General features: G+C 43.7%; 1 protein-coding gene across 1 annotated transcript; it reads right to left on the bottom strand.

Moving 5' to 3' along the window:
- Nucleotides 1–577: 577 nt before the first annotated feature.
- Nucleotides 578–25,185, bottom strand: PPP2R2D (protein phosphatase 2 regulatory subunit Bdelta). The gene is made up of 10 exons (XM_069980066.1): nucleotides 24,714–25,185; nucleotides 24,565–24,639; nucleotides 12,153–12,250; nucleotides 9,697–9,862; nucleotides 9,181–9,293; nucleotides 6,659–6,836; nucleotides 5,663–5,827; nucleotides 3,814–3,983; nucleotides 2,016–2,107; nucleotides 578–1,269 (listed from the first exon to the last, which is right to left on the bottom strand). The coding sequence occupies exons 1-10, from the start codon at nucleotides 24,718–24,720 to the stop codon at nucleotides 990–992; spliced, it is 1,344 nt and encodes a 447-aa protein (XP_069836167.1). The 5' UTR covers nucleotides 24,721–25,185; the 3' UTR covers nucleotides 578–989.
- Nucleotides 25,186–26,409: the final 1,224 nt, after the last annotated feature.

Below are 26,409 nucleotides of genomic sequence, written 5' to 3'. Positions count from 1 at the left end.
ACATTACTTCCCAAATGTTCCATCTATCGCAAGAAATCTTCACCTGAGTTTTCTTCCATACTTGATCAATTGCACATTTGGGCTAAGTTCACACTACAAGATTTTTTTGTCCATCAGTGCCAACCTGCAAATAACAGACGTCCTTTCAACGTCCGAAAAATCCCTTGGTGTGAACTTAGCCTTGGAATGCAATATATCATGCACAAAAGAAACAAAAGCCATTGTGAACAAAATAAAGGGTACAGGGTGGCAACTGCACCGATGTTTATGCGCAACCGTCTAGAGGTGATCAAGGAACATGCAAATAAAATTTTAAAAAATTTAAATAAAAAAAAAAAATGAAAAGACTGAAGATCAAATTTAAAAACACTTTTTTTATACTTTGTTATTTTATTAAGTGGTTTCCACAAGGAGGCGTGGTTATTACAGTAAGTAAATATATACGGGAGGGATAATAAAAAAAAAAAAAAAAAAGTCTAGTAGTAAGTGCCAAAATGTTAAATATCTAAGAAAGGCCAGAGAAGGAATGTTACAGGCATGAACACAATGCATGTTTTGTAGTTTTTTTTTTTTAGGAGACCCAAATTCCTGTAAAGCAGATTTAAAAAAAAAAAAAAAAAAAAAAAAAAGGTGGAAAAAGAAAGTTATTTCCCTGCGGTGACTGTTTTGGTCTATGAAATGGGAGAAAAATAACTTATTGAGCAAGTTGGATCAGTGTATACCAGGTTTGCACTTTGGGCGCTCTCTTCCACCCCACTGGACACTGCCGTGATATAAAATCAGGGCCAGCTCTTTTTTTCTTTGTTTTGATTTTCTACAGAGGGAAGTGCATCCATGTTCTTTACCAGAAGGACAGTGAGGTCTGATCTTTTACAGAAAAACAACTAGGTTTAACTATGCAAGAACAAGACTTTGTCCTCAAAAATAAAATAAAAAATAAAAATAAAAATATGGACAAAAAAAAAGAAAAATGAAAGAAAATGCCTTCTTTAATTAACTTTGTCCTGAAATATATACAAATTATTGGTGGCAGCAACAGCGATAATATTTTCTTTTGGGTGCCATGCAGTGTGTAGAATCTTTTTGTTGAAATCTAGGCTGTCAACGTTGATCTCGTCCTTCTTCCTCTTACCACCGGTACAGACTTTCCTTGGCTTTAAAATGGCACGAGGTTTGCTGCTCTCCCTAGATGCTTCCAAGGTGATATCCCGGCGTGTGTTTCTGTCAAACATTCTGAAGAAGTTGTTGTAAGAGCCAGTCATGATTGCGCTGAAAAAAAAAAAAATTACGCAATTAAAGTCAAAAACACTACCTTCATTTCTGCCTTCTTCCAGAATGATTAGTCCAGTGGAATGTGCTAAACAGTAAAAGCATATTTCTGGATGACAACATTTACTCAAAAGGTAAAAGGAAAAGTCTGGCCAAAATGAAAATTCTTCTGATGGCATGGGAACATAAGAATGTATACTTACCAGCCCTTGTGACCCCAAAGCGTGGCATCACCACTCCCACAGCCCTGCAGTACCCGCTCCTGCCAAATCACAACTCGGGCTCAAGACCAGGTTCGCCAGTCAGTGAAAGGAAAAAGGACACAGCTGATTGGCTGAGCAGGTACTTTACCTTGGGAAGACTGGAGCCTGGTAGCGGTCAAGGAGCTGGTGATGCAGGGCTGCTGGGGGCACAGTGGCAGGTAAGCGTACATTCTTTATTAGGTTCCTGCACGCCCCTGCCTTCAATTGAAAAGCTGGAATAGGCCACCGCAAAAAAAAGTGTAATGAGCCTGAATTTGAACTGTTTTATATGAAGATTATGTGGTGGATTTTGAAAACGTCTACAACACATAGGGAAGATGGGAAATGTAAATGTGGGTTTTGTTAGTATATAGCTTGTGCATTATTCGGTTCTTCCTTTGTGGAATTCTCAGAACATCTGTATAAGAGTATGCTGGAAAATAAGGGTACAAAAAAAAATTGTTTGGGATAAAGAATGGTTTCTGCTTAACACCTAAAACTCACCTGTCAGATCCATTCCAGCAGCATTCAAACTTGTCAAAGATGCAGTCATTTTCATACAGCGAACAAAGCTTACTCCGAAGATACTCATGAACCTGTAAAATATTAACCAGAAGTGCATGAAATTTAGATATATCTCCTTCCTCATTAGATTTTTGGTATATGTTTTCTTCCTCCTCCCCTTTTAAGTACCATAACATTTATGGGTTAAGGCAAAAAAAAAAAAAAAAAAAAAAAAAAAAAAAAAAAAGGCAATGACAAATTGTTGGAACAATTTCTCCTGGCTTCACAAAAACAAAAGCAAAGATAAATAAAAATAATAATAATAATAAAAAAATTAAATAAGAAAAGCAACAACCTATTTTACTATCCATTAACCCCTTAAAGGGGTTGTCCGGCGATAAAAAATTATTCACAGAATAACACACATTACAAAGTTATACAACTTTGTAATGTATGTTATGTCTGTGAATGGCCCCATCCCCGTGTTTCCCCCCACCCACGCTAGACCTGGAAGTGTGGTGCATTATACTCACCGCATCTCGTGTCGTCCACGGTCTCCGATCCTCAGCAGTGACGTCTTCTTCGGGAGGACGGCGGATCTTCCCGAGTGCCGGCCACCCTCTGCAGCGTTATCCGAAGCTCAGCCGCGATTGGCTGAGCATAACTGTGCTCGGCCAATCGCGGCTGAGCAGCTGATGACGTGGCCGCAACTACACAACTACACTGAGCTCCCATAGAGATCAGTGTAGCTGTATTACACAGCACTGATCCATGAGACCATGATCCATGAGTGCTCTATTGCTTTGGCCTGCTGCAGACCATTGCAATAGTCATTCCGATGCTGAGGCCCGGCAAGATAAAGGGATTCCCCCCCCCTCCGCAATCGATCCCGCCACTAGACCCCAGGGAATGCCGCATCTAATGGTACTTTTACACGGAGCGATAATTCGCCAGATCGCACAATAACTATTTTGAATGAATGTTTTTTTATAACGATCAGCATTTTGACGGAACGATACATTGTACGGAAAAATCTTTATGCAATCGCTTAAGCCTATCTCACATATAGGTGAAATTGTTGAAAGAATGTTTACACGGAACGATCTGTGAATTTTTTTGTGAACGATCAACGACGATTTGAGAACATGTTGAAAGATCAAAATGAACTATTTCTCGCTCGTCGCTTGATCGTTCGCTGCGTTTACACGTACGATTATCGTTCGAATCCGATCGTTATCGTGCAAAAACGAACGATCAATCGTTCCGTGTAAAAGGACCATAAGACAGTCATGTTTGACAGCTGCATCTAACAGTCTTAATTAGTGGGAGCAACGATTGCCTGCTCCTACGCTGCAGATAGCAGTAGGGATCAGGGCAGTTCAGAGCAGGGTCGCAGCACGGCGCCCCTCTGAACTCCTCTTGCTGATGTATGCCGTACCCAAATGGCATACGTCCTTAAGAGGTTAATGTATTGTTTTTTTTTTAACAAAAAAAACACGCAGTGTGAAATCAGCTTTAGACTGATTCATTAGATCAGCAAGTTGATCACTAAAGCACCAAAAACAGCCATCAAAACAGTTTTAATGTCAGAACAGATATTGCTTTTGGCATCTAAAAATTTAAATTCCCACCATCAACAAGAGCTGTCGTTCATTACCAGCAGGTGAAATTTACAGACAGCGGACGGCAACTGCCGAGTATGGTGCAGGCACAGCTCCTGGGCCTAGGTACGCTCAGTCACCTGACCTATTGGTTGGGAAGGGCATAGATAGATCGATAAGATATAACCATTACAAACCTGATATGTTTCTACTGGTCTACTCTCCATGTTGAGGTCCCACACTTTGACAGACAAGTAATCTCTGGTCATCATGTAGCGACCACTGTGACTGAACTTGACATCTGATATCGAAGAGATAATTTCAGAGAAAAATGATCTGCTGCTCGGGTCCTCAGGTTCCTCAAAAACTGAAGGATAATAAATAAATAAATTATACATGTGAAAAGGAAAGCTCTGTGCTTTATTATTTGCATTTTTAATCAACCTCTTGACATTTATCATCAGAAACATAAAACCATTAAGAAAAAGAAAAAAGAAAAAACACAGCCTTTTTTGTGCACTACACACCTTAAAGAGGTTGTCCGGCGGTCGGCCTTTATTTTTTTTATATATATTGCTGTCGGAGCATATAAAACAAACATGTTATGCTTCACCTGTCCACGCTCCCTCTGTGTACTCCCCTGATGTCACCGGTGTCCCCTGCTGACTGCAGAGCCTCCACTTCCAAGACGGACTTGCCTCAGTAGTGACAACCAGCTCGGCCAATCACTTGCCACGGGGCTGTCCTGTCTCAGTCAGGGATTGGCTGAGCAGGCTGTCAGTCCCGAAGTGAGTTTGTCTCAGAGGTGGAGGCTCTTCTCAGCAGTCATTCAGCCAAGAGCTATCTCTCCTGATGCCACTAAAACATGCAGGTGTGACAAAGCATACGTGTTCTTAATACGGAAAAATCTCCTTTGGGGGAGACTTGTTAAACAATTGAAGTCTAAGATCCCCGACTCTCTAAACATCTGCCGCTGGGGAGAGGAGTTAGACGCCTCATACATATTAGATGGCTGGCAAATACCAACAAGTTAGGTGGGCATGGCTGACATGTACTGTATATAACATCCGTGGTCAGCTCAGAGTGTTACAGCCATTTATATATAAAACTTTGACATGACTGTTATAACCGGGTAAAGTAAGGTGCAATCTAAACTTTTGAAAGACCTGGACTACAAGTATTCCTGTGATTTATATACCCCTTTATAAGCCACTGCCACAAGTACAGAATCCAATAGGAACAAGGAATTGCTAGCAATGACTACATTCCAGAACATGTGCTTGTTATGCATTGGTGCAGACAAAGGGCCCTATTCCACCAGACGATTATCGTTTGCATAATCGTTAACGATCTCAAACGACCGCTATTGCGAAAGACCTGAAAACGTTCACTCATTTCCATGGAACGATAATCGTTATTTATGATCGTATTTGCGATCGTTTTTTCTTCGCTATTTATTCGCTATTGCGTTCGTATCTATTGCGAACGACCGAACAAATGTCTTATTCAATGCGAACGATTTGCGAATGAGCAACAATAAAAATAGGTCCAGGTCTTATAAAGCGATCAACGATTTCTCGTTCGGTCGTTAATCGTTAACTGCATTTCAACCGAACGATTATCGTTTAGATTCGAACGATTTAATGATAATCTGAACGATAATCGTCCGGTGGAATAGGGCCCAAACTGTTTGCACATAATGAAATGCGCCAGAAGGGGAGGTCTAATTTTTTTGGCTGTGGATTTTGGTGCACATTAAATGCAGATATCACCCAACATGTGTGAACTTACACTGAAGGTTACAAAGAACGTTCATCTTCACATTAGGGTGCCTTTACACAGAGAGATTTATCGGACAGATTTTTTAAGCCAAAGCCAGGAACAGACTATAAACAGAACAGGTCATAAAGGTAAGACTGAGATTTCTCCTCTTTTCGAATCCATTCCTGGCTTTGGCTTCAAACTTCTGTCAGATAAATCTCTGTGCAAAGGCGCCCTTAATAGTGTAAAACTAAAATCTAGCTCTATTTAGGCTCGTGGACTTACATTTTGAATGTCTATCGCAGAGCGCAGAATCCCGCATATCACAAAGTCTAATTGTTCCTTTGCTACTGCTGTAGACGAACACATTACATTGGTGAGGGTGGAATTCAGCAGCTGTGATGACTTCTGTCAATTCTTCCATGTTAGCAGGCTTAATATCTACAATGTCTGGTAATGTGGTTAAGGTCTTACTACTGCCAAAAAAAAAAGAAAAAAAAAAGAATCGAAACCTTTACATTGAGCTTTTTACCATGGTTATGATAGTTCGTAATGGATAAGATAGCATAATCTGATTTATCATGTAGCTGGTTTCCACAGCTTTACAGCATAGAGGCAGTGATTTCTGTACCATGCACCATTCTATAAAAGCCAAAAGTCTACTTTATATAATACTATCACACTTTAGAATAGGCTCTGCCACTAAAAAACCCCACACACCTTTCATGTTTTGTAGAAGCATATTAAAATCAAAAACATATCAAAGGCTGATTGGAGTGATGCTATATAGAGCTGGTAGAAAGCTGTGCCAAGTGTGTTCAATTCCAGCACTATACCAAGAGACAGGGACTCATAATTGTTCCAGGAATTGGTTGGGGTTGGAACACCCTACCCAAAAATAAGGTAGGCAAGGTGTTCGGAATCAAGAACACGATATCAGTAAAGAAGGGGTTAATCAGTTAACTCTTCCTCCACACAAAGAACTCCCAAGTTGGATACAAACCTGCAGGTGCGTATACTAGTGCCGGCTGCCTGAAGCAGCTATAAGTGAAGCGGTCCGATCACTGGCAGAGTTGAGCAGGTAACAGTGGGTTAAAATGAGAGGGCTTTCTGCCCAGTCCAGTATCAGGATGGGAACACTGGGGCTTATATTACCAAATCTTAATTTTTTTTTCAAACTGTTAGCTTGTTTTGCAAAATGCGCTCATATATACTACTAATCATAAAAATTTAAATATATTAATTTTCACACACAGCTTTGTTTATACCAGAAAAGGATACTAAAACTTCTATCTGTAATTTCTAAATGCCATAAATTAATTCTCAGATCATCTGCGGAGAGGTATGTTTCATGATCGCTATTAACTGAAATAGAGTTTATGTGATATGTATGTGCATTTGCAAATATCCTCCGTGGACTTGCTTCAACCATTAGGTCCATGGGTTTCAGTATTGGCACCTAAGGAGTAAAAAAGGAAATAAGGACAGAATGAGTGACAGGAAAAAAATATTTTTAACATCTAATAATCATAACAGGATTAGACGAAACACTGTTCGATAGGAAACTGTCTTTTTATATGCCTGTAAGGCAAAAGGTACAGTCTCTTCTACGACAGGGTGTGTTTAAAGGGAAACTAACAGCAGGTTGGAATGCTCTGACCGTCCATTAGGTTCCCATGATAACTTAATATTCATTTAAAAGGGTCGGCTGGAGTCCTCCTCCCTGCACCAAATTGCCCAATTATACTAAAGATTTAGCAAAAACGGTGCTGAGGATGAAGAAGTAGTAACCTTTATCCTCAGCATCCTGTGCAATAAAAGGGACATAACAGCAGGTTCGAATTTTCTAACTTGCTGTTAGTTTCCCTTTAATACATGGTGGAAAGGAAAGCAGTATCTTACAGCAAAGGTTGGGGCAAAACCAAAACATGTGAAAACAGATTTGCACCTCTGTTGTATGTAAGACACCCTACCGATACTGGCTTACAAAAAATTGTCTCCCTAATTGTATGCGGACACCGGATACCATGCAAATTATCTGGTATACATTGGCCCATTACAGAGTGTATTCCACGATACAAGACACTAGTGCATTGCAATGTTACAGCAACTATGCATAGGCTGTGTAACTGGCCATGCAGAAGTATCTTGGGTTAAGGGATGTGGACACTCAAAGATTACAGAGCTCTTTTTTAAAGGCAGACATCAGCGTCTCTCCTCGCTAACCCCTTAGATGCCATAGGCAATAGCAATTTGCCACCCCACAAAAGCAAGGTTACAGCATGTTTCCAGGACCTAATGACACACAGAATAGTTGCTAAAAGTTAAATCTCTAAAGTACCCGTTGCTGGTATCCCTATGGATAACTAACATATGGGGCTCCATCCTCAGTTACTCAACAGCAATGCTGGTACACCTTATAGAAGGAAATGATAATCTGCCATACTAGTAACTATGGAGTAACAGTCTGTTGACTGTCAAGTTAACATTTTTCTTGTATCTGTCTATGCTTCCACAGCATAGAAATATGATTCTATTCTCTGGCAAAAAGCGTTGAAGGAAAACCATCCGCCGCTGATGTCTTGATACAGCGCACTGGGTGCTGAGGATTGAGGTAAGTATCTGACCTTTATCCTCGGCGTCATTTCTGTGATAAGGAGTTTATTCTCTAACCAAATTAGGCATTTTGGTGCATAGGGACGGGGCTACTGTCCCCAGTGCACTAATTCACCACCGTCCGCTCCTAATGAATATCAGCAAAGCGAGCCGGCTGGGTGCCCTAGTGCCCCCAGTGCACTAACTGCCCATCATCCGCTACTAATATTTATCTGCACAGCAAAGCAGCCAGGTGCACTGGTGGCAGTAGTGCCCCCAGTGCACCAAAACGCCCAATTAGAACAGAAGATAAGCTTACCTTCATCCTCAGCGCCCAGTGCACTATAGGGACATACCACCAGGTTAGATGCTTCCAACCTGCTGATAGTATCCCTTTAAAAAAAAAAAAAGGGTGTTCCCAAGCCCATAATGTACACATTACTGAGGACTGAAATGCCTCCTCATTGCCTCTCATGCACTGTGCATCTGAATTGTGCACAGGTGAGAGATTTGGAAATAGCTCCTTAGCTTTAGCTGACTTAATTAAGCAAGGTACAGTATAGGAGGGGGAATGAGGAGGCCTTCAGTCCAAAAAATAAAGGTTTTATTTTTCTTTTCCCAGGAGTAACATGATTTCTCACTAGACAACATTACTTTCCCCAATATAATGCTATTCTGGTTCCACCATTTGTCTATATACTTGTTTTAGTCCACAGAGCAGTCGCTGAGGGAATCAAAGTCCCTTTCTCTATGAATCTATATGAAACTCACCTTGAGAGTCTTTGAGATGATTAGAGAAAGTAACTTCTGATCCACACAAGAGGAGATCTGTGAATTGGGCAGTCACCAGGCATGGACCAGTGCAGCATTTTATTGGGGAAATTAAGTCGTATCGCAGATAACTTTATCACATAACTTCCAGGATGAAGCAAAGTTTTTCCCCCCAGGGCGTCCTTTTAACTCAATTAACATTTAATATTGAGAAGAATTATGGTGCGTTTACCCAGACAGATTTATCTTAACACATTTTTGAAGCCAAAGCCAGGAACAGACTATAAACAGAGAACAGGTCATATAGGAAAGACTGGGATTTCTCCTCTTTTCACTCCGGCTTCAAAAGTCTTTAAGATAAATCTCTGTGTAAACACACCATTAATGTTTAAGATGGTGTGTGTGAGTAGTGTCAGTAAATGCTTGCACCCACTTACCCGTAGAGAAGTGATTCTAAAAGGATCCCGTAGTCTGCCATCCTCATCCTTTAGGTTGTAACCTTCTGCTCTTTTATCGCGTTCACTAATTTTCCACAACTTTATAGTCTTGTCTAGAAACAAACCATATTTTTTTTAAACATAAAACGCATATACAGAGGCCTCATGCAAGAGAGCAAAATCAATGTTTCATACAAACACACAGGCCGTAACCTGAAGTTTATTACCTGCTGACTAAAAGACAATGATGTAAATGTCACTGCTAATAAGACTTATGTAAGGGTATGACTCTGTATCCTGGTATCACTGTGGATTGTGACTGCTCTTGTTGGTTCTCTAATATTCTGAGAACAATGAAAATGTTATCCTACACGGAAAGGCTGTGTGTCAAATTTTACGGCACATGTGTCAAACTCGTGGCCCTCCAATTGTTGCAAAACCACAATTCCCATCATGCCTGGACAGCCAAAGCTGTGGTCTACGGGATTCATATAATAGACAAGATGACCGACTTACCATTGGTAGAAAGAAGAAAGTGTGCGGCATTCTGCTGCGGCAACCACCTAATTTTGTTAATTTTCTCTTCAATTTCTAGACTTTTTAAGTAGTCAAATTCAGGTTCATGGCTCTGAAAGGTGCTGTAAACATTGTATTCACCCCTAGAATGAGGACGGCTTTTACTCTGCAGTGGGGAAACAATACACACGTCACGTATGCAGATATACACACTGAAGATTTAAAAAAAAATGCTAAAGATAGAAATCCACAGTGAAAACCACTCTTGTCAGTCTGCAGGGTCCTAAAATGGTCCTGCAGAGGACAAAGGGGTTAATCCTGCTGATCTGTTCTATTTTCAGCAGAGGGAAGTGTGATATAATATTGATATCATACAGAACAGAGGTGGGAAGCTCCTGCCGCAGATGTCCTACAGCTCGACACAGAACAGAGAAAAAGAAGGGACAATGAGGGGGATAAAGAAGATTTTTCTATTTCTTTGGCTTCAGCTTTGGTGTATACACTAAAATAGTGGCTGTGACAGATGCCTAAACGCATATGCCAACTATACACCGATTTGGAATCCGTTTAATAGAACAGACGGTAACATTTCTAATGACAATCTGTTAAACAGATGCCCCTATGACCAATGATAAAGCCTATGGGTTACGGATACCAAAGTCAGTCTACATAATCAATGCACCATAAAAAGTTATTAGAAGGGGTACTCCTGCAAAAACACCTCCTTTCAAATTAACTGGGGTCAGAGTTCTATAGATTTGTAATTTAGTCCTATTCAAAAATCTAAAATATCCCAGTACTTATCAGCTGCTGTATGTCCTGCAGGAGTGGAGTATTCTTTTCAGTCTGACACTCTGGTGTCTGCTACCACCTCTGTCCATGTCAGGAACTGTCCAAAGCAGGAATAAATCCCCATAGAAAACCTCTCGTGCTTTCCTGTCATGAACTGAGGTGGTGGCAGAGCACACCATGTCATACTGTAAAGGATACACCACTTCTTGTAGAACATACAGCAGCTAATAAGTACTGGAAGACTGGAGATTTTTTTTTTTTTTTTAATAGAAGTCAATTACAAATTTGTATAACTCCTTGATACCAGATTTTGGGAAAAAAATAAATTAAAGAGTCACTGTCGTATTTTTTTTTTTTTTTTTTGCAGAATTCAATAGTCCAGGCGATTTTAGGAGACTTTGTAATTGGGTTTATTAGCCAAATATGACATTATCTGCATTTAAAAAGCCTTTTCCCAGGTCCCCCCTCCCTCCTCTTCCATCCACTGCAAAAAATCATGCGAAATGCGGACTGCAGGCAGAGGGGCTGAAGGGGGCAACGGGGATGCTGGGTGCGGGTAGCAGGGGGTTAAAGCACATACTGGCAGCGAGATGTCAATTTCGCTGCTAGTTTGTGCTATCATAGGGATGAATGGGACCGGATCCGCAGCAGATTTTGCTGCAAATTCGCAGCGTAAAAATCTGCTGCGGATCCGGTACGTGTGAAGGCACCCTTAAAGCGTAACTGTCATTTCAGGGTCATTTTTTGAAAACATTAAATAACAATAGTACAAGCGATTTTAAGAAACTCTGTAAGAGGTTTTATAAACCAAAAGAGTTTCCTTCTGGACTGAAAAAGCAATCTCCCAGCCTCCCCCCTCACTGCAGAAGCAGCAGGATTTCTCTGTCCATTATTGTGGCTATGGAGAGGGGAGGGGCTGTTAGGAGTAACTGAGCACGGAGCAGTCTTGCACAGCACAACACCCTGCAATCTTCTCTCAGTAAGTTCATAGATAAGCACTGACCTTTCTGACCCCAGAATCCTGCGGTTTAGGTGCCCAAAGAGTCTACAGACAGCTGACCTTCATGTCACCTCTTCCTGCTCCCTCATCTCCCTCGGCCCCTCCCCCCTCCATAAGGATAGAATGGAGAGAGCAGAACCCGTCTTCACTGGCTTCTCTGTAATGAAGACGTGTTTGCCTGATAATGCACAGATAAGAAGTCGGGGGGGGGGGGGGGGGGGGGGGGGGGGGGGGGGGAGGCTGGGAGATTGCTTCTTGAGTACAGAAGGAGGCTTTTTTGGCTGATAAAACCTATTACAGAGTTTCTTAAAATCGATTATACTACTGATTTCCGCAATAAAAAAAAATATGACAGTTACGCTTTAAGTTGAAAATGAGCAATGGTAACAGACCATTGTCAATCTCTAATAGAAAATGATCTGCGATCAGTAAATTAAGCCCAACACAACAGAAGACACATACCTACATACCACATGTTACTATGATTCAGAACCACAATGACTTAAGTTACTGACAAGTAATAGACAATAAATACAAGAACGCTGACTGTCCTGGTATGCGATTCATTGCTAGATGTAAATACGGAGGCAGAGCTGTGACTCTGCAGGTAGGTCCCGGTCAGATGATACGTCACATTAGAAGTTTCTAGAAAGCAAATACAGACCTCCTGTTCCCTTTGAAATATGACGACTCTTCCGCCTTTGTCTCCTGTTGCTAACAGATCTCCAGAGAAGTTGAATTCGACAGTTGAAATAATATCGGCTGTAAGAGTGAAGACAAGAGTTAGGAAGATATAGGTATATAGCTCACTGTACACATAGGTATATAGCTCACTGTACACATCTATTGAAGGTGCTGCCCATATCTGCATCAAGGTCAGTCCAGAAAACACCATGGGGGGAGATTTATCAAACATGGTGTAAAGTGAAACTGGCTCAGTTGCCCCTAGCAACCAATCAGATTCCACCTTTCATTTCCCAAAGAGACTGTGAGGAATGAAAGGTGGAATCTGATTGGTTGCTGGGGGCAACTGAGCCCGTTTCACTTTACACCATGTTTGATAAATCTCCCCCCATGGTGTTATGGTGGTCTGTTGACTAATACTGTTCATACTGAAGGTCAGGATCCCTACTACATAGCCAAGGTCCCAGGCCACCACTACCTGCCCAGCCACGGTACACGATCAGTAGAACAATTAACACACTTAGGTACTTTAACTTAAAACGTGTACAAACACAAAGAAACCCGCCCCACGTTGTGCCTGAAAATAACACACCCTGTAAATGCTGGCTGAGCCGAGTAGTAAAAATAGAGAGGCGTATTTAATTATATGTATTACAGGCTAGGGAATAAAAGGCTAGTGTTCTCGCCGAGAGCGTGGAAGTGACGGAGGTGGAGATCCCTTCATACTTATAAGGGCTTGTTCACATGAGCAAAAAAAACAAACAAAAAAAAAAAACACTGAAATCAAAATTCAGCTTTAAAATAGACTACATGGATTTCACACAGTTTTTGATGTAGGTTTTTCAGAGAAGCTTTGTCCTGCTGATTTCAATTGGAGCTCAAAGAAGAACTGTGACAAGTCTATGTGGCTATGTTCCAAAGCTGTACAACGATCATTAATTCTGGCCGTAGGTAGCACTAAACAACGTCCGGTCATGGTGGAACAGCCGTTGTTAGTACAGCCTGTGAACTGCACTCTTTCCCTACGTCTCTTACTGAAAGCAATGATAGATGGCTATAAGCTAAACCAGTGTGGTTTTGGAGATGGTAACCTGCACAGTTCAGCATCAAAAACCACATGGTATTCGGTTGTGTTTACATGCCCTAAAGGAATTCAATATAAGAGCTTCTGATGTCAAAGTATGTACCTGGACCGCGCTATCGGCAATGCTCAATGGATGGAAATCACAAAGTATCAAATGAAAATGAGGCACACATGGCCACTTTTACATGATGTTTGTTACTTGATTGTTTCAAATAGAAAACCATCAGGTTATATGTCAATGTACAGTGGTCCCTCAACATATAATATTAATTGCTTCCAGGACGACCATTGTATGTTGAGACTGGTCTCAAGTTACAATACAATATTTTCAATGTACAATGTTCTATCTTGAGGCCATTGTAAGTTGAGGGATCACTGTATAATGCCAGATGACATACTCAGTTATACTACATCTGTATTGAAGTTAAGCTGTACTGCAATATTAGGTGGAATACCTTGATCTCCACTGAATCTTGATGTTACCCAAAGCCAATAAAACAAACACTTGGGTAGGTCTCAAGAAGGCACAGGGTTAATTTTCCACCATGGATCTAGCTATAAATCCACATGACATGGATGTTTTGCTGTGGATTTTACATCTGCAGATTCACAGGATGCTAATGTGAAAACCGCCTGTAATACGTGGAAAATATTGGTAAAGTCTCATCCACTTGCCAGGTCCTGTAATCCTCTACCAATCTTACCCGTGTGAATTCACCTTATTAAGATGAAAAATAGAGACAAAGCACATTGTGGTTTTGCAAATACGAGTTATGCAAGTTTAATACCGGGCACAAAATGAGCACCTGTGTTTTATGGGCTCAGCGGCTGACATCAGGCTACACACCCTGTACTCTATAGCAGATGTCAGGACATCGGTGTCTACTCACATCCCAACGCCATATACTAAGGAAATGTGCAGATAGGAAATACAGGAGCTTGCTGAATATTTCATACTCCACATGTCCCCATCTACCAATGATCACACATGGGCCGTGAATCCAATAAAGTGACAATGATCAGCCAAGGGCGGAAAAACGCCTCATCTTCGGCTTAGCGTTATATTTTGCCACAGAACAAAAGATGCGATATCGGCCACACATCACCCTGTGTAAACAGGGGATGTGTGGCCGATAGCAATACATTTAAAATGGCTGCACCAATGATACAGTGATCATTTGTGCGGCCCGGGCACTCAATTCGTCATGCCTTCTAAAGGCACTGCAAACCAGCACTGACCTCTCTGATCAGCAGTCATTTGTGGCCAGGGACGGCCAAAGATCTGCACATGTAAAAGGACCTTCAGCTATGTCTTCAGCTAGGGAAAATAAAAAACAAAAGCAGTGTAATCTGCTGTTCTCTCTTATCAGCCAGTCCAGACTGCAGAAAACTAACTCTAGTATCCACTAAAGGCCCTTTACATGTGGTGATGATCAGCCAAATGAGCGTTCATAGGAAGCTAGCTCCCAATGATTGTCCTTGTGTAAACACAGTGAACGATCAAGCGATGCGCGAGAAATCGTTCAATGTGATCTTTCAACGTGTTGTTCAAATCGCCGTTGGTCGTTCGCTGTAAATTCACAGATCGCTTCATGTAAACAGTCTTTCACCGATTCACCCTGTGTGTGAGATGGGCTTAAGCGATCTTAAAACGATCGCAATAGCGTTTTTTCAAACGATATATCGTTTCGTCTAAACGCTGATAGTTATAAAAACCAAATTGTTACTTTGAAGACGTTAATCGTTTGATTGGGCAAATTATCGCTCCGTTTAAACGCACCATAAGGGTGAGCTATAGCTCACATGAGAAAACACTCAGGAAATACACCAGTTCTAGTATTAGAAGTGGCACACTTTTGAACTATGGGGCAGGGTTATGGACCAGCAGAGTCTACTCCAGTTTCATTTGTCTTAAATCCTTTAAAGGGGTAGTGCGGACTGGAATTGAGAAGCACTGCACTAACAGATCAGACGGGGTTTAATTGTGTGTTTACACAGAGATTTATCTGACAGATTTTGGAAGCCAAAGCCAGGAATGGATTTGAAAACAGGAGAAATCTCTTTCCTTTATGACCTGTTCAGTCTGTTCCTGGCTTTGGCTTCAAAAATCTGTCATAAAGGAAAGAGATTTCTCCTGTTTTCAAATCCATTCCTGGCTTTGGCTTCCAAAATCTGTCAGATAAATCTGTCTGTGTAAACGCACAATTAATATACTATTTAGTTATCACTAGTCCAACCCCAGACAACAGGTTTACTGTCACTGAAGAGGTCAAATATTCTTCTACGATTAACACAGAAGATTTACACGCCAAACGTGTTTATAGGCTTCCATTGCCAGTTAGCGGCCATCCATAAAATACTAACCCACCTATGGCAATTCAATGGTGTCACAAAAAGCCGTGGATTACAATAGAGTAGACCAAATAAAATTACCATTTAGTATAATAGGGCATAGTAAAGTGGAAATTCCCATCTCTAAGCCACTGCATATTGCTGGGACTTTGGGGGTCTGCTCTGTGGCACTGCACCATTCAAGTAAATGGGGACCTGCAGCTGCAGCCTGTTCATAGCCAGGGGGCAACTCAGTAAGGTATATAACCATTATACAGTGATATCTACAAAGGTGTTATTCCAATCATACGAGAAGCTGGAACATATCCAGACTGATCTATTGCAGGTTTCCCCCTTTCAATTCAATTTTTTGGCCACTCCATGGAAAGGGTTATCCAGGCTTAGAAAGACACGTCCGCTTTTCTCCAAAACGTTTTCAGTCCTCAATCTGTGTGCGGTTTTGCAATTTTTCTTGGCCTTGAATTGTAATACCACACACAAACTGAGGACAGGGGTGGCGCTGTTTTTGCTAGAAAGCAGCTCTGTTTGCCCTAATCTGGATGACTCCCTTGAGATGGATGAAGAATTAATAAAAAGTTATTACTGGGGCTATAAATCACCAAGTAAGTGTCCAGGATAAACAGAGCACTTCAGCGTCACGACACTAAGGAATGACAAATCTTGTGAAAATACAGGAATATGTGGGAGGGGGAAAGAAGGAGGGAATATGTTTGTGCAGATTTTTGAGGGAGAAGTGTTGAAAGATTTCGGTTCCTTGTGAAGGGAATGTGATACCCCACCGAGGGAACGTTATAAATATCTGCACTCAAGAAACGCTGGAAATAAACCAGAAGAATTGCTCGGTTTTGTGAAGATATTTGTTTTACTACCCCCCTCAAGGTCAAAGCAAGACCCTGAGCTCATAGACTAAACTTCAGTGGTCAACAAGCTAACCTCAGGCTGTAATATAATGGACGATTCTGGAAGTCGGAGGTATAAGTAACGGGACAGGTGACAGTATAGCTGAAGGCCTAACACAATGCTTTAGGTTTTTTCTCATACACGGATTCTATCCTCCTCTAAGGTTACTTTGTAAAACAGATTCACGGGAAATGTCAGAATGACCACTTTGCACTTATTGGGTTATCATATCATTATTAGCACCTGTCATATGTTTAAAGGGGCCACGGCACTAGTGTGATCGCTGCCGCCTCTCTAGCCACCTTTAACTGCAGATCCGTTCTTGCCTGCACACACTGTACTATTAGCAGAGACAGCGAGAAGTTCTGCAGCCTTGTCCTATTTAAAGGGAACCAATCACGGCTGTAAGGCATATAACAGCTCACAGAGCATTCTCTTACTGTAGCAGTGTGCCGTCCTCCTAGGAAGTATATAGAAGAAAACACTGCTTTATTCCGGCGCACGTGGCAGGCAGTTTGTAGCTAGTCAAATGGGTGGAACTAGTCACGGCTCTCTGCCTGTCAATCATCCCTACAGAGAACACTGACAGGCTGAGGACTGTGACTATTACGGTCCAGATGACTAGTCACGGCTCTCCCCCCGCAGCGTGCACCAGAATAAAACCATGTCTTCCCCTATATACCTATGGTAACAGCACACCAAGTACGGTAAGAGAACGCTCTAGCAGCTCTATCACGAGCTGCTAAACAGAGTTATATGCCTTATAGTTGTGTCTGGTTCCCTTTAAGGAAACAGGACCACACTGCGGTACTACAAATAGTATGGATTTGCATGTAAGACTGTAGCACATGCAATGCGGTCCTTTCAAAGAGCTGACCGGCAGCAGTGCACAGAGTCAGACCCCTGCTGACCTAATACTGATGACATATGCTGAGGATAAGCCATGGATTCTTAGGCTGGGTAACCCCTTTAACATATAAAAAATATGTCTGATTACTGACAAACCCTAAATAATGTGTATTATACCCAAACAACAAGACTAGAAAAGACTGACTACAGAAGCCCATTCCCTGAGGAGACAGAAGTATGTCCTGCTCACGCGCTGCTGTCCTGGACACAAGTGGCCGCCTCCACTCAGCTTCCTGTCCTAGGTCAGCGGTGGTCTGCCTGAGGGACAGCACTATTTCCCAGGAAAAACGCTCCCTTGTCAAGAGAGTCCATATTCTATAAAAGCCCCATGTTTCTTTATATACAGTTCTTAAAGGGAACCAATCATGCTCAAATCGCTGTTACAGCTCTAAATAAGTCCCTATATGCCCCCCCAGGACTGGTTTCGGACATAGAAGTAAATACTGTGACCGTTACGGATATGTTCCCTGGCAGCATTGGCGTATAGGAGCTGGTAGTTTTTCCAGAACATGTAAGTAATGTTTGCAGCATTTACCTATATGTCCGACAACAGTGCTGGGGGGAATATACGGACGTGTTTAGAAATGTAACAGTGTTTTTAGCGCGATTGGTCACTGTTCATGACAAGTCATATTCTAAATCCTCTTCCCTTAGAGTTCCCATTCTCTGTAAAGCTGGTCAGCGGGTCTATATGGAATTGATGTACGTATTAGTGATGTCACGATACCAGAATTTTGAGTTCCATAGCGATACCAGCTGTTTTATTTTGATACTCGATACCATTTCAATACTAAAGTTTAAAAAACAACAACTGTAAAAATACAAATATAATGCCCCCCCCAGACTGCAGATATGTGCACAACACCTCCCAGCATGCCTCTATGTGCAGAAGGAGGTATGCTGGGAGTTGTTATGTACAAAGAGGTATGCTGGGAGTTGTCGTGCAGAAGGAGGTATGCTGGGAGTTGTCGTGCAGAAGGAGGTATGCTGGGAGTTGTCGTGCAGAAGGAGGTATGCTGGGAAGTTTTGTGTACAAGGATGTATGCTGGGAAGTTTTGTGTACAAGGAGGTATGCTGTGAGTTGTCGTGTACAAGGAGGTATGCTGGGAGTTGTCGTGTACAAGGAGGTATGCTGGGAGTTGTCGTGTACAAGGAGGTATGCTGTGAGTTGTCGTGTACAAGGAGGTATGCTGGGAGTTGTTGTGTACAAGGAGGTATGCTTGGAGTTGTCGTGTACAAGGAGGTATGCTGGGAGTTGTCGTGTACAAGGAGGTATGCTGGGAGTTGTCGTGTACAAGGAGGTATGCTGGGAGTTGTCGTGTACAAGGAGGTATGCTGGGAGTTGTTGTGTACAAGGAGGTATGCTGGGAGTTGTGTCAGGAGGCTGATGCTGTACAACTGCAGCTCCCAACATATCTCTTTGTGCACTACAACTCCCACCAATCAGCTAGTTATTCCGTTTCCTATATTTTGGGAGGCTGCAATGCAGTTATTGCCCACAAGGTAATTAAATATGTAAAAACCTGCAACAAGTAACCATACCGCAGCATGTGAACACAGCCGCAACTGGCCAGTAACTTGTGTCATAAGAATTATAGCAAATGATCCGGATATTTATAGAATTGTTATATATATTGTAAGTGTCTGTATATATTGTGGCACTGCAGCGGGTCTATGCACAGCACCAGGGTTGGCACAATGTACATGGGGGGAGACCGCCACAGAATATTCAGACACTACAATGCCATAGATAGAGGGGGCAGAGAGAGGAGAGAGAGAGAGAGAGAGAGAGAGAGAGAGAGAGAGAGAGAGAGAGAGAGAGAGAGAGAGAGAGAGAGAGAGAGAGAGAGAGAGAGAGAGATAGGAGACAGAGAGAAAGAGGAAATAGATAGATACTGTAGATAGATTGATTGATATGAGAGAGATAGATAGATAGCAGATAGATAGATAGCAGATAGATAGATAGATAGATAGATAGCAGATAGATAGATAGATAGATAGCAGATAGATAGGAGATAGAGAGGAGATACAGGGCACTCACACTGACTGATGGACACAAGAAGAGTGGAGATAAGCCTCCACCGGCTTACAGCACAGGGAGAGGGTCCTGGACACTGCACGGGGAGGCTGTGGAGGAGGGTGTAGACACAGGCCGGGCAGAGGTCACCACACTGCCCGGGAAGCACGGCCTGTGCTATGGAGACCGCTGTGCAGCTGCCTTACATACAGAGCAGTGATTGATGTCCTGACGACCTGTCCGGGCTATCGGGCGGCTGCAGCGTTCTCTTCAGGCCCCCTGCATCCCGGTCAGTGTGATGACATGCGATTTCCCCTGGACGCTGTCTGCACTGCAATGCCGTTCTTAATAAAATGAAGGCTGCACAGCCGGCACCGTGTGACAGGGTAATCTGTAGCTTACATCCCCCTATAGCCAGAGCCGATCACCTCCACTGATGTCCACACTGATCCTGACAGCCCCGGCCTCCCCCACCTCACAGCTCAGCTACATATATAGTGGCCGCATCTCCTCCTCCTCCTCAGCGGGGCCGCTCCATATGCAGGAGACTCGTGCTGCCTATGGAGCGGCTCGGGAAGGGGTTAAATGCCGCTGTCAGGTGTGACAGCGGCATGTACACTGTAAAATAGCCGGCACTAGCGATCACTGTGTGCCGGCTATTTGAATTTGCCGCCGCCGGGAGAGCAGAGAAGGTGACTGCAGGGAGCAGGGGGCGGCACACAGAGAACACGGCCGGCGCTCAGCTAGCCGCCCGCCGTGTTCTCTGCTCTATACTTTATATTAAGCTGTGTTATTAGGCAGCTTAATATAAAGTATCGATACCAGGAAATCCTGGTACCGAACCGTATTTTTGCCCGAAATATCGATAGTAGTATCGATATTTCGGTGCATCGTGCATCCCTAGTATGTATTGGAGGCTGAATATCTATCATGACAGCTTCTCAACACAGGACGACATGCAGAACAGTACACAGTGAGAGACAGGGAAAGGTGGCTGCAGGGAATTACATTAGATGCAAACTAGCCTTGCCAGCAAAATGGGACTATCCAGGACATCACTTAGGGGTCTGCTATGCACAAAGAAGGTCGCCCCACCTGCACAAACTACTTTTAATGCTGGTTTCTCACATAGTATAGAGCTGCATGGCCGATTGGCACACTGCACTTCTGCAATGTAGTTATTGGGCATGCAATGGTGAATTAGTGGTTACTAGACCTGTGGATACATGTGAAGCCAGTCTTCGGTCCAGCTCACACAGCATAAAAGTGGTGGAATCCCGCCAGCCTCCATGTCATACAGGCAGTCTATGGAAGGCTCACGGGCCTACCCTCTCAGCGTGGAAGAATTTACATGCAATTCTTCCGAGCGGAGAGGCACGGAGAGGAGGCACATGAACCTCCCATAGACTGCCTGTATGACATAAAGGCTGGCGGGATTCCGCCATTTTTACTCCGTGTGAACTGGCCCTTATCCCGCAGGTCCTCTGATGTGTGATGGACACCTTAGAATATGGCCCTTTTCCCTCATGATTTAACCTGCAATTTTTTAGCAGAAGAAATGTATTACACGCAACACATTCAAGTGAATGCACAAGCATGTACAAGGATGTGTCTGAACAGGGGGCTTGGTCTCTTAATGTCTGATACAGAGGTCATGCTAAGGCTATAAGTTATCACACGATATGTGACGAGTATCTGACCAGTGGGGGTCCCAATGGATGCAGTTCTTACATTTAATTAAGAGGTTAGTTCAAGATTAGAACTTATAACCTAGCCACAGGATAAATTCTAACTAATTAATCACTAGGGACCCTCACTGATCATACATGTAAAAGAGGGGTCACTTGAGTGAATGGAGCGGCAGTGTATCCACTTCTTCATTCATTCTCTATGAGAATGACACAGCCCCCCCCCCAATCCCCTCCAAGCCATACACATGGAGGGAGATTTATCAACCTGTCAAATAATGTCCTTATCCCCCATTCATTGTAACCAATCCCAGCTCAGCTTTCATATACGAAGTTTGGGAAAAGTGACAGCTAAGTAGTAATAGGTTGCTACAAACAATAAAGACAATCTTACTATAAGAGAGCATGATAAACTCCCCCGTTGTCTCTTAAGGGCCTCCTACACAGGCAGATCAGCAACATGCAAAAAAATTATTTAATCGGTCGAATGTAAGCGATAATCTTTGGGTGTAAACACGTCAAGGATCAAACGAAAATTTGTATGTCGTTCATCGCACCTCAAAATTATTGTTAATCGTTCAAGTCTTTCAGGGTAAACGCTCATCGTTCACAGTATATAGATACGCAGGCAATAACTCATCCACAGAATATATATGAACGCAATTATGATCATATTTCCGATTGTATTAGCGACTTTTCGGCACGATTTATCTCCTAGTCTAAATGCTTATTGTTTAAAAGAAAAAAAAACAAATGCTCGTCGCTCACTAAACAACCGCTTAAATGATTTATCTGTATAAATTGTATTTATGTGTAAAAGGACCCTTACCTTATATAGAAATAAACTGTATAAATATGAGAGTTATTACACTGCCCCTCTCCCCCCAGCAGGCAGAGATGGTACGGCCTCTAGCTGCCCATGTGATGCTGTACTGATGCATCATGGGAATGAACGCAGATTTGAAAGGGAGAGAATACAGTTTTGACATTTTAAAGTCAAGATGGTGGCTGACACGAGATCAGGTGACCCTACTACAGTAAAGTATGAAAGCAGCAGAGCTGGGGTAATGCACATGACACTGCAGGAAGAGTGATGCTGAGTGTGCATTAAACGCTTCTTCAAAAGGGTTGTCCGGTTTAAATCTAGGCTGCTGCTGAGGACATCACAGTGCCACGTACTTACCTGTCCCAATCCACCACAGCTGCTGCTTCGCAGGCTGCCCACTTGCCGCCACTGTCAGGGTTAAAGCATCGGCTGATGTGCTGTTCAGCAAGGACACTATGCAGTCTATGCTGAGCGGCCATTTCCAGTGGGAATGGCACGTCAAAGAATTCTGTCAAGACTGACAGCGTTAAGGAGCAGGCGGCCTGGGGACCAGGAGCAGTGGGACAGGTAAGTATGCATCACTGGTATGTCCCCTGCAGTAGCCTAGATTCATAGTTCATCCTGGACAACCCCTTTAAGTGTCAACACCTATAGGAAAAGGGGGGTCCCAGGTCCAGAGCAATTGCCTGCTCAGCCAATCAGTGACTGGGGCATGACACCACCCCAGCCACTGACTGGCAGAGAAGGCAACTGCTCAGCTGTGCCATGACGCTAAAGCTGGAAGAGCCAGGTACATGACATTCCCAGATCAAGCACAGAATGACAAGTGGCCGGCAGTGAGACCCAGGAGCAGCGCTAGAGAGGCACAGGTAAGTAAACATTGATTATTCATTTCCCTCCCCCTGTCTGTTTTTATTTTATGGGACTTCCCATTACAATCAATGGAACGCATCATAGAGGGGAGGGAATTCCTGGCACCAGAAATTTTATTTAGTCAACTACCCCTTTAATTGTAGATTTCAGCTATTTACATACGACGTGTAGCGGGAACATACCTTAAGGGTACAAACACACACATCGTATACGCTACGTATTTACTGCTGCGATACGCAGCAGATTAGATCTAAATAACTGAACACAGCATCAAATCTGCTGCGTATCTGCTGCGTATCTGCTACATATACGCTGTGTGTGTTTATACCCTTAGGGTACAAACCCACTTGACGTATTTGCTGCGTGAATCAGTCTTAAAAATAAGCAGGCAAAACGCAGGTTGGCTTTATACGATTGTTCTGCGTTAAAATACGCAATTGCGTATTTTTGAAGCGTGAAGCTTGTTGTTAGCAAAGCATCAGTTAACAACCTGTGCGAAAAACGCATGTAGCTTCACGCTTCAAAAATACGCAATTGCGTATTTTAACACAGAACAATTGTATAAAGCCAACCTGCGTTTTGCCTGCTTATTTTTAAGACTGATTCACGCAGCAAATACGTCAAGTGGGTTTGTACCCTAAAGGGATTTTAACAGCCACAGGATGAGTAATAAACATGTTATATAGCACCGACATATTCCACAGCACTGTACACAACCTATATATGATAAAGCCTCTGGGTGGACATCACCTATCAGTCTCACAGCAGTGAATAGAGCAGGTCTGTCAGTCCCCTATAGATCTGACACTATAGAGCAACATCATCCAACCTGTGGGGACATCAGTATACAACCGCCACATCCTCGTCTATGGCACCTTATGACTATATTAAAAAATAAATAAATCTCCAGTCAGTACTTATCAGCTGCTGTATGTCCTGCAGGAAGTCTGCAGTCTTTCCAGTCTGACACAGTGCTCTCTACTGCCACCTCTTCAGCAGCACATACAGCAGCTGATAAGTACTGGAAGACTAGGGTTTTTTTTTTTTATAGAAGTAAATTACAAACCCGTATAGCTTTCTGGCACCAGTTGTTTAAAGTGACTGTACCACCAGGCCCAGGCTGAAGCACTGGAGGCGGCTGACCCACCCTTAGTGGGAGGAAACCCTAGCCCCTCTATGATAGGGTTCCATTGATTCTAATGGAGTCACGTCATGGAGGGGCTGGGGTTTCTTCCCACTAAGGGTGGGTCGGCCCGCCTCCAGTGCTTCAGCCTGGGCCTGGTGGTACAATCACTTTAAAATAAGAAAAAAAAAATATTGGTGAACTGCCCCTTTAATTGTAGATTTCATTGTAGATTTCAGCTTATTTACGACGCGTAGGGTGAACATCCAAAGGATTTTAACAGTAACAAACATGTTATATAGCACCAACATATTCCACAATCTATATATGATGATAGAGTTCAGCTCTGAGGCTCCTGGGTGGGATGGCTGCTCCATTCACTGCTATGCATCTGGGTGGACATCACCTATCAGTCCCATGGCAGTGAATGGAGCAGGTCTGTCGGTCACCCATAGATCAGCCAACCTGTGGGATCTCCAGCTGCTGCAAAACTACAACTCCCAGCATGCCTGGACAGCCTTCGGCTGTCCAGGCATGCTGGGAGTTGTAGTTTTGCAGCAGCTGGAGCGGCAGCGCTTGGGGACATGAGTATACATGGTGGTCCCCATCCCCGTACTCACCCTCCGCCACATCCTCGTCTATGGCACCTTTGACTTGGGAGAAACACCACTGGAAATCGTTCCCTCCGCCCACTCCTGCAACACAAGAGAGCAGAGCCGGTGAGGAGAGGCCTGTAGGCCGCAGCGCCCCCCGCCTCCCTCTTATTTACCTGCCATGGCTTCCCTCTAGGCCTCCCAATCCGGGCGTCGCTGACGAGGAGGAGGAGAAGGAGGACGGGGAGGGTTCGCCCTTCACACTCTCCCCCTCCCGGGTACGTGTGTGTGTACGGAGCCCGGGCTGTGTGTGCTGCTGCTGGCGGCGGTGCTGGCTGTTCCGGTGCCGGTGACTTGGGGGGAAGGAAGGATGGAAGGAGGAGGAGGAGGAGGCGGGCAGGAGTCGGAGGGGGCACGCGCTGCTCAGGAGCCGCTCTTCTCGGCTTCTCCGGGATGAGGTTTCAAAATGGCGCACATTGCTCGTCGACATGATTCGGTGACGTCATTTAACCCTCCCGCCGCCGGGCGCGGCACTTAGTCACTCACACACGCGCATAGCAGAAGCCCTGTGCTTCAGACCTGCGCAGCAGCCGGAGGGTTAAAAGAGCAGAATGTATGCGGAGTAGACTGTCACACAAATATATATGCATTGGGCAGAACCAAGAGAAAAAATATATGGGGGGGAGAACTAGTAGAGACGTTGTCCTTAGCAGCCAATTAGATTCCGGCTCTCTGGTTCCAGCATTCCTATGGAGAGTGAAAGCAGCAATCTGATTGGTCGCCAGATTTGAATTTACTCTAGGTTGAGGTTGCTAGGTTACCATCAGTCACCAGGGCCAGTGAAAGCCTAAAACTAGGCCTGACCCTCATTTATCGTATTGTAGTGCCTGTATTAGGTGTGTTAGTACATAAGCACTATATGGTAATGGTATCATATAAACACTAAGGGGGAGATTTATCAAACATGGTGTAAAGTGAAACCTGCTCAGTTGCCCCTAGCAACCAACCAGATTCCCCCTTTCATTTTCTGAAGAGTCTGTGAGGAATGAAAGGTGGCATCTGATTGGTTGCTAGGGGCAACTGAGTCAGTTTCACTTTACACCAGGGGTCTCAAACTCAATTTACCCGGGGGCCGCTGTAGAGTCTGGGTGAGGCTGGGCCGCATCAGGGTTTCCACAAGAAAAGCTCTTACAAAAACATTCCAATGTCATCAAATGTTTGTTTTTTTCATCTGTTAAAACCACATATAGTTGCTGACTATAGAAATGTAATTATTATTATTCAGATTCAAATGTCTGTATTGACAGTTCCTTAACATTTAATGTATATAAGCCCCCCTGTGCAGCACCCCCCCCATGTATATAAGCCCCCCTGTGCAGCACCCCCCCCATGTATATAAGCCCCCCTGTGCAGCACCCCCCCATGTATATAAGCCCCCCCTGTGCAGCATCCCCCCCATGTATATAAGCCCCCCTGTGCATCACCCCCCCCATGTATATAGGCCCCCCTGTGCATCACCCCCCCATGTATATAAGCCCCCCTGTGCAGCATCCCCCCCATGTATATAAGCCCCCCTGTGCAGCACCCCCCCCATGTATATAAGCCCCCCTGTGCAGCACCCCCCCCATGTATATAAGCCCCCCTGTGCAGCACCCCCCCATGTATATAAGCCCCCCTGTGCATCACCCCCCATGTATATAAGCCCCCCTGTGCATCACCCCCCCATGTATATAAGCCCCCCTGTGCATCACCCCCCCATGTATATAAGCCCCCCTGTGCATCACCCCCCCATGTATATAAGCCCCCCTGTGCATCACCCCCCCCTGTATATAAGCCCCCCTGTGCATCACCCCCCCATGTATATAAGCCCCC

The sequence above is a fragment of the Dendropsophus ebraccatus genome, chromosome 8, assembly GCF_027789765.1.
Source record: "Dendropsophus ebraccatus isolate aDenEbr1 chromosome 8, aDenEbr1.pat, whole genome shotgun sequence".
Lineage (NCBI taxonomy): Eukaryota > Metazoa > Chordata > Amphibia > Anura > Hylidae > Dendropsophus > Dendropsophus ebraccatus.
This window is presented reverse-complemented; position numbering and strand designations above follow the sequence as displayed.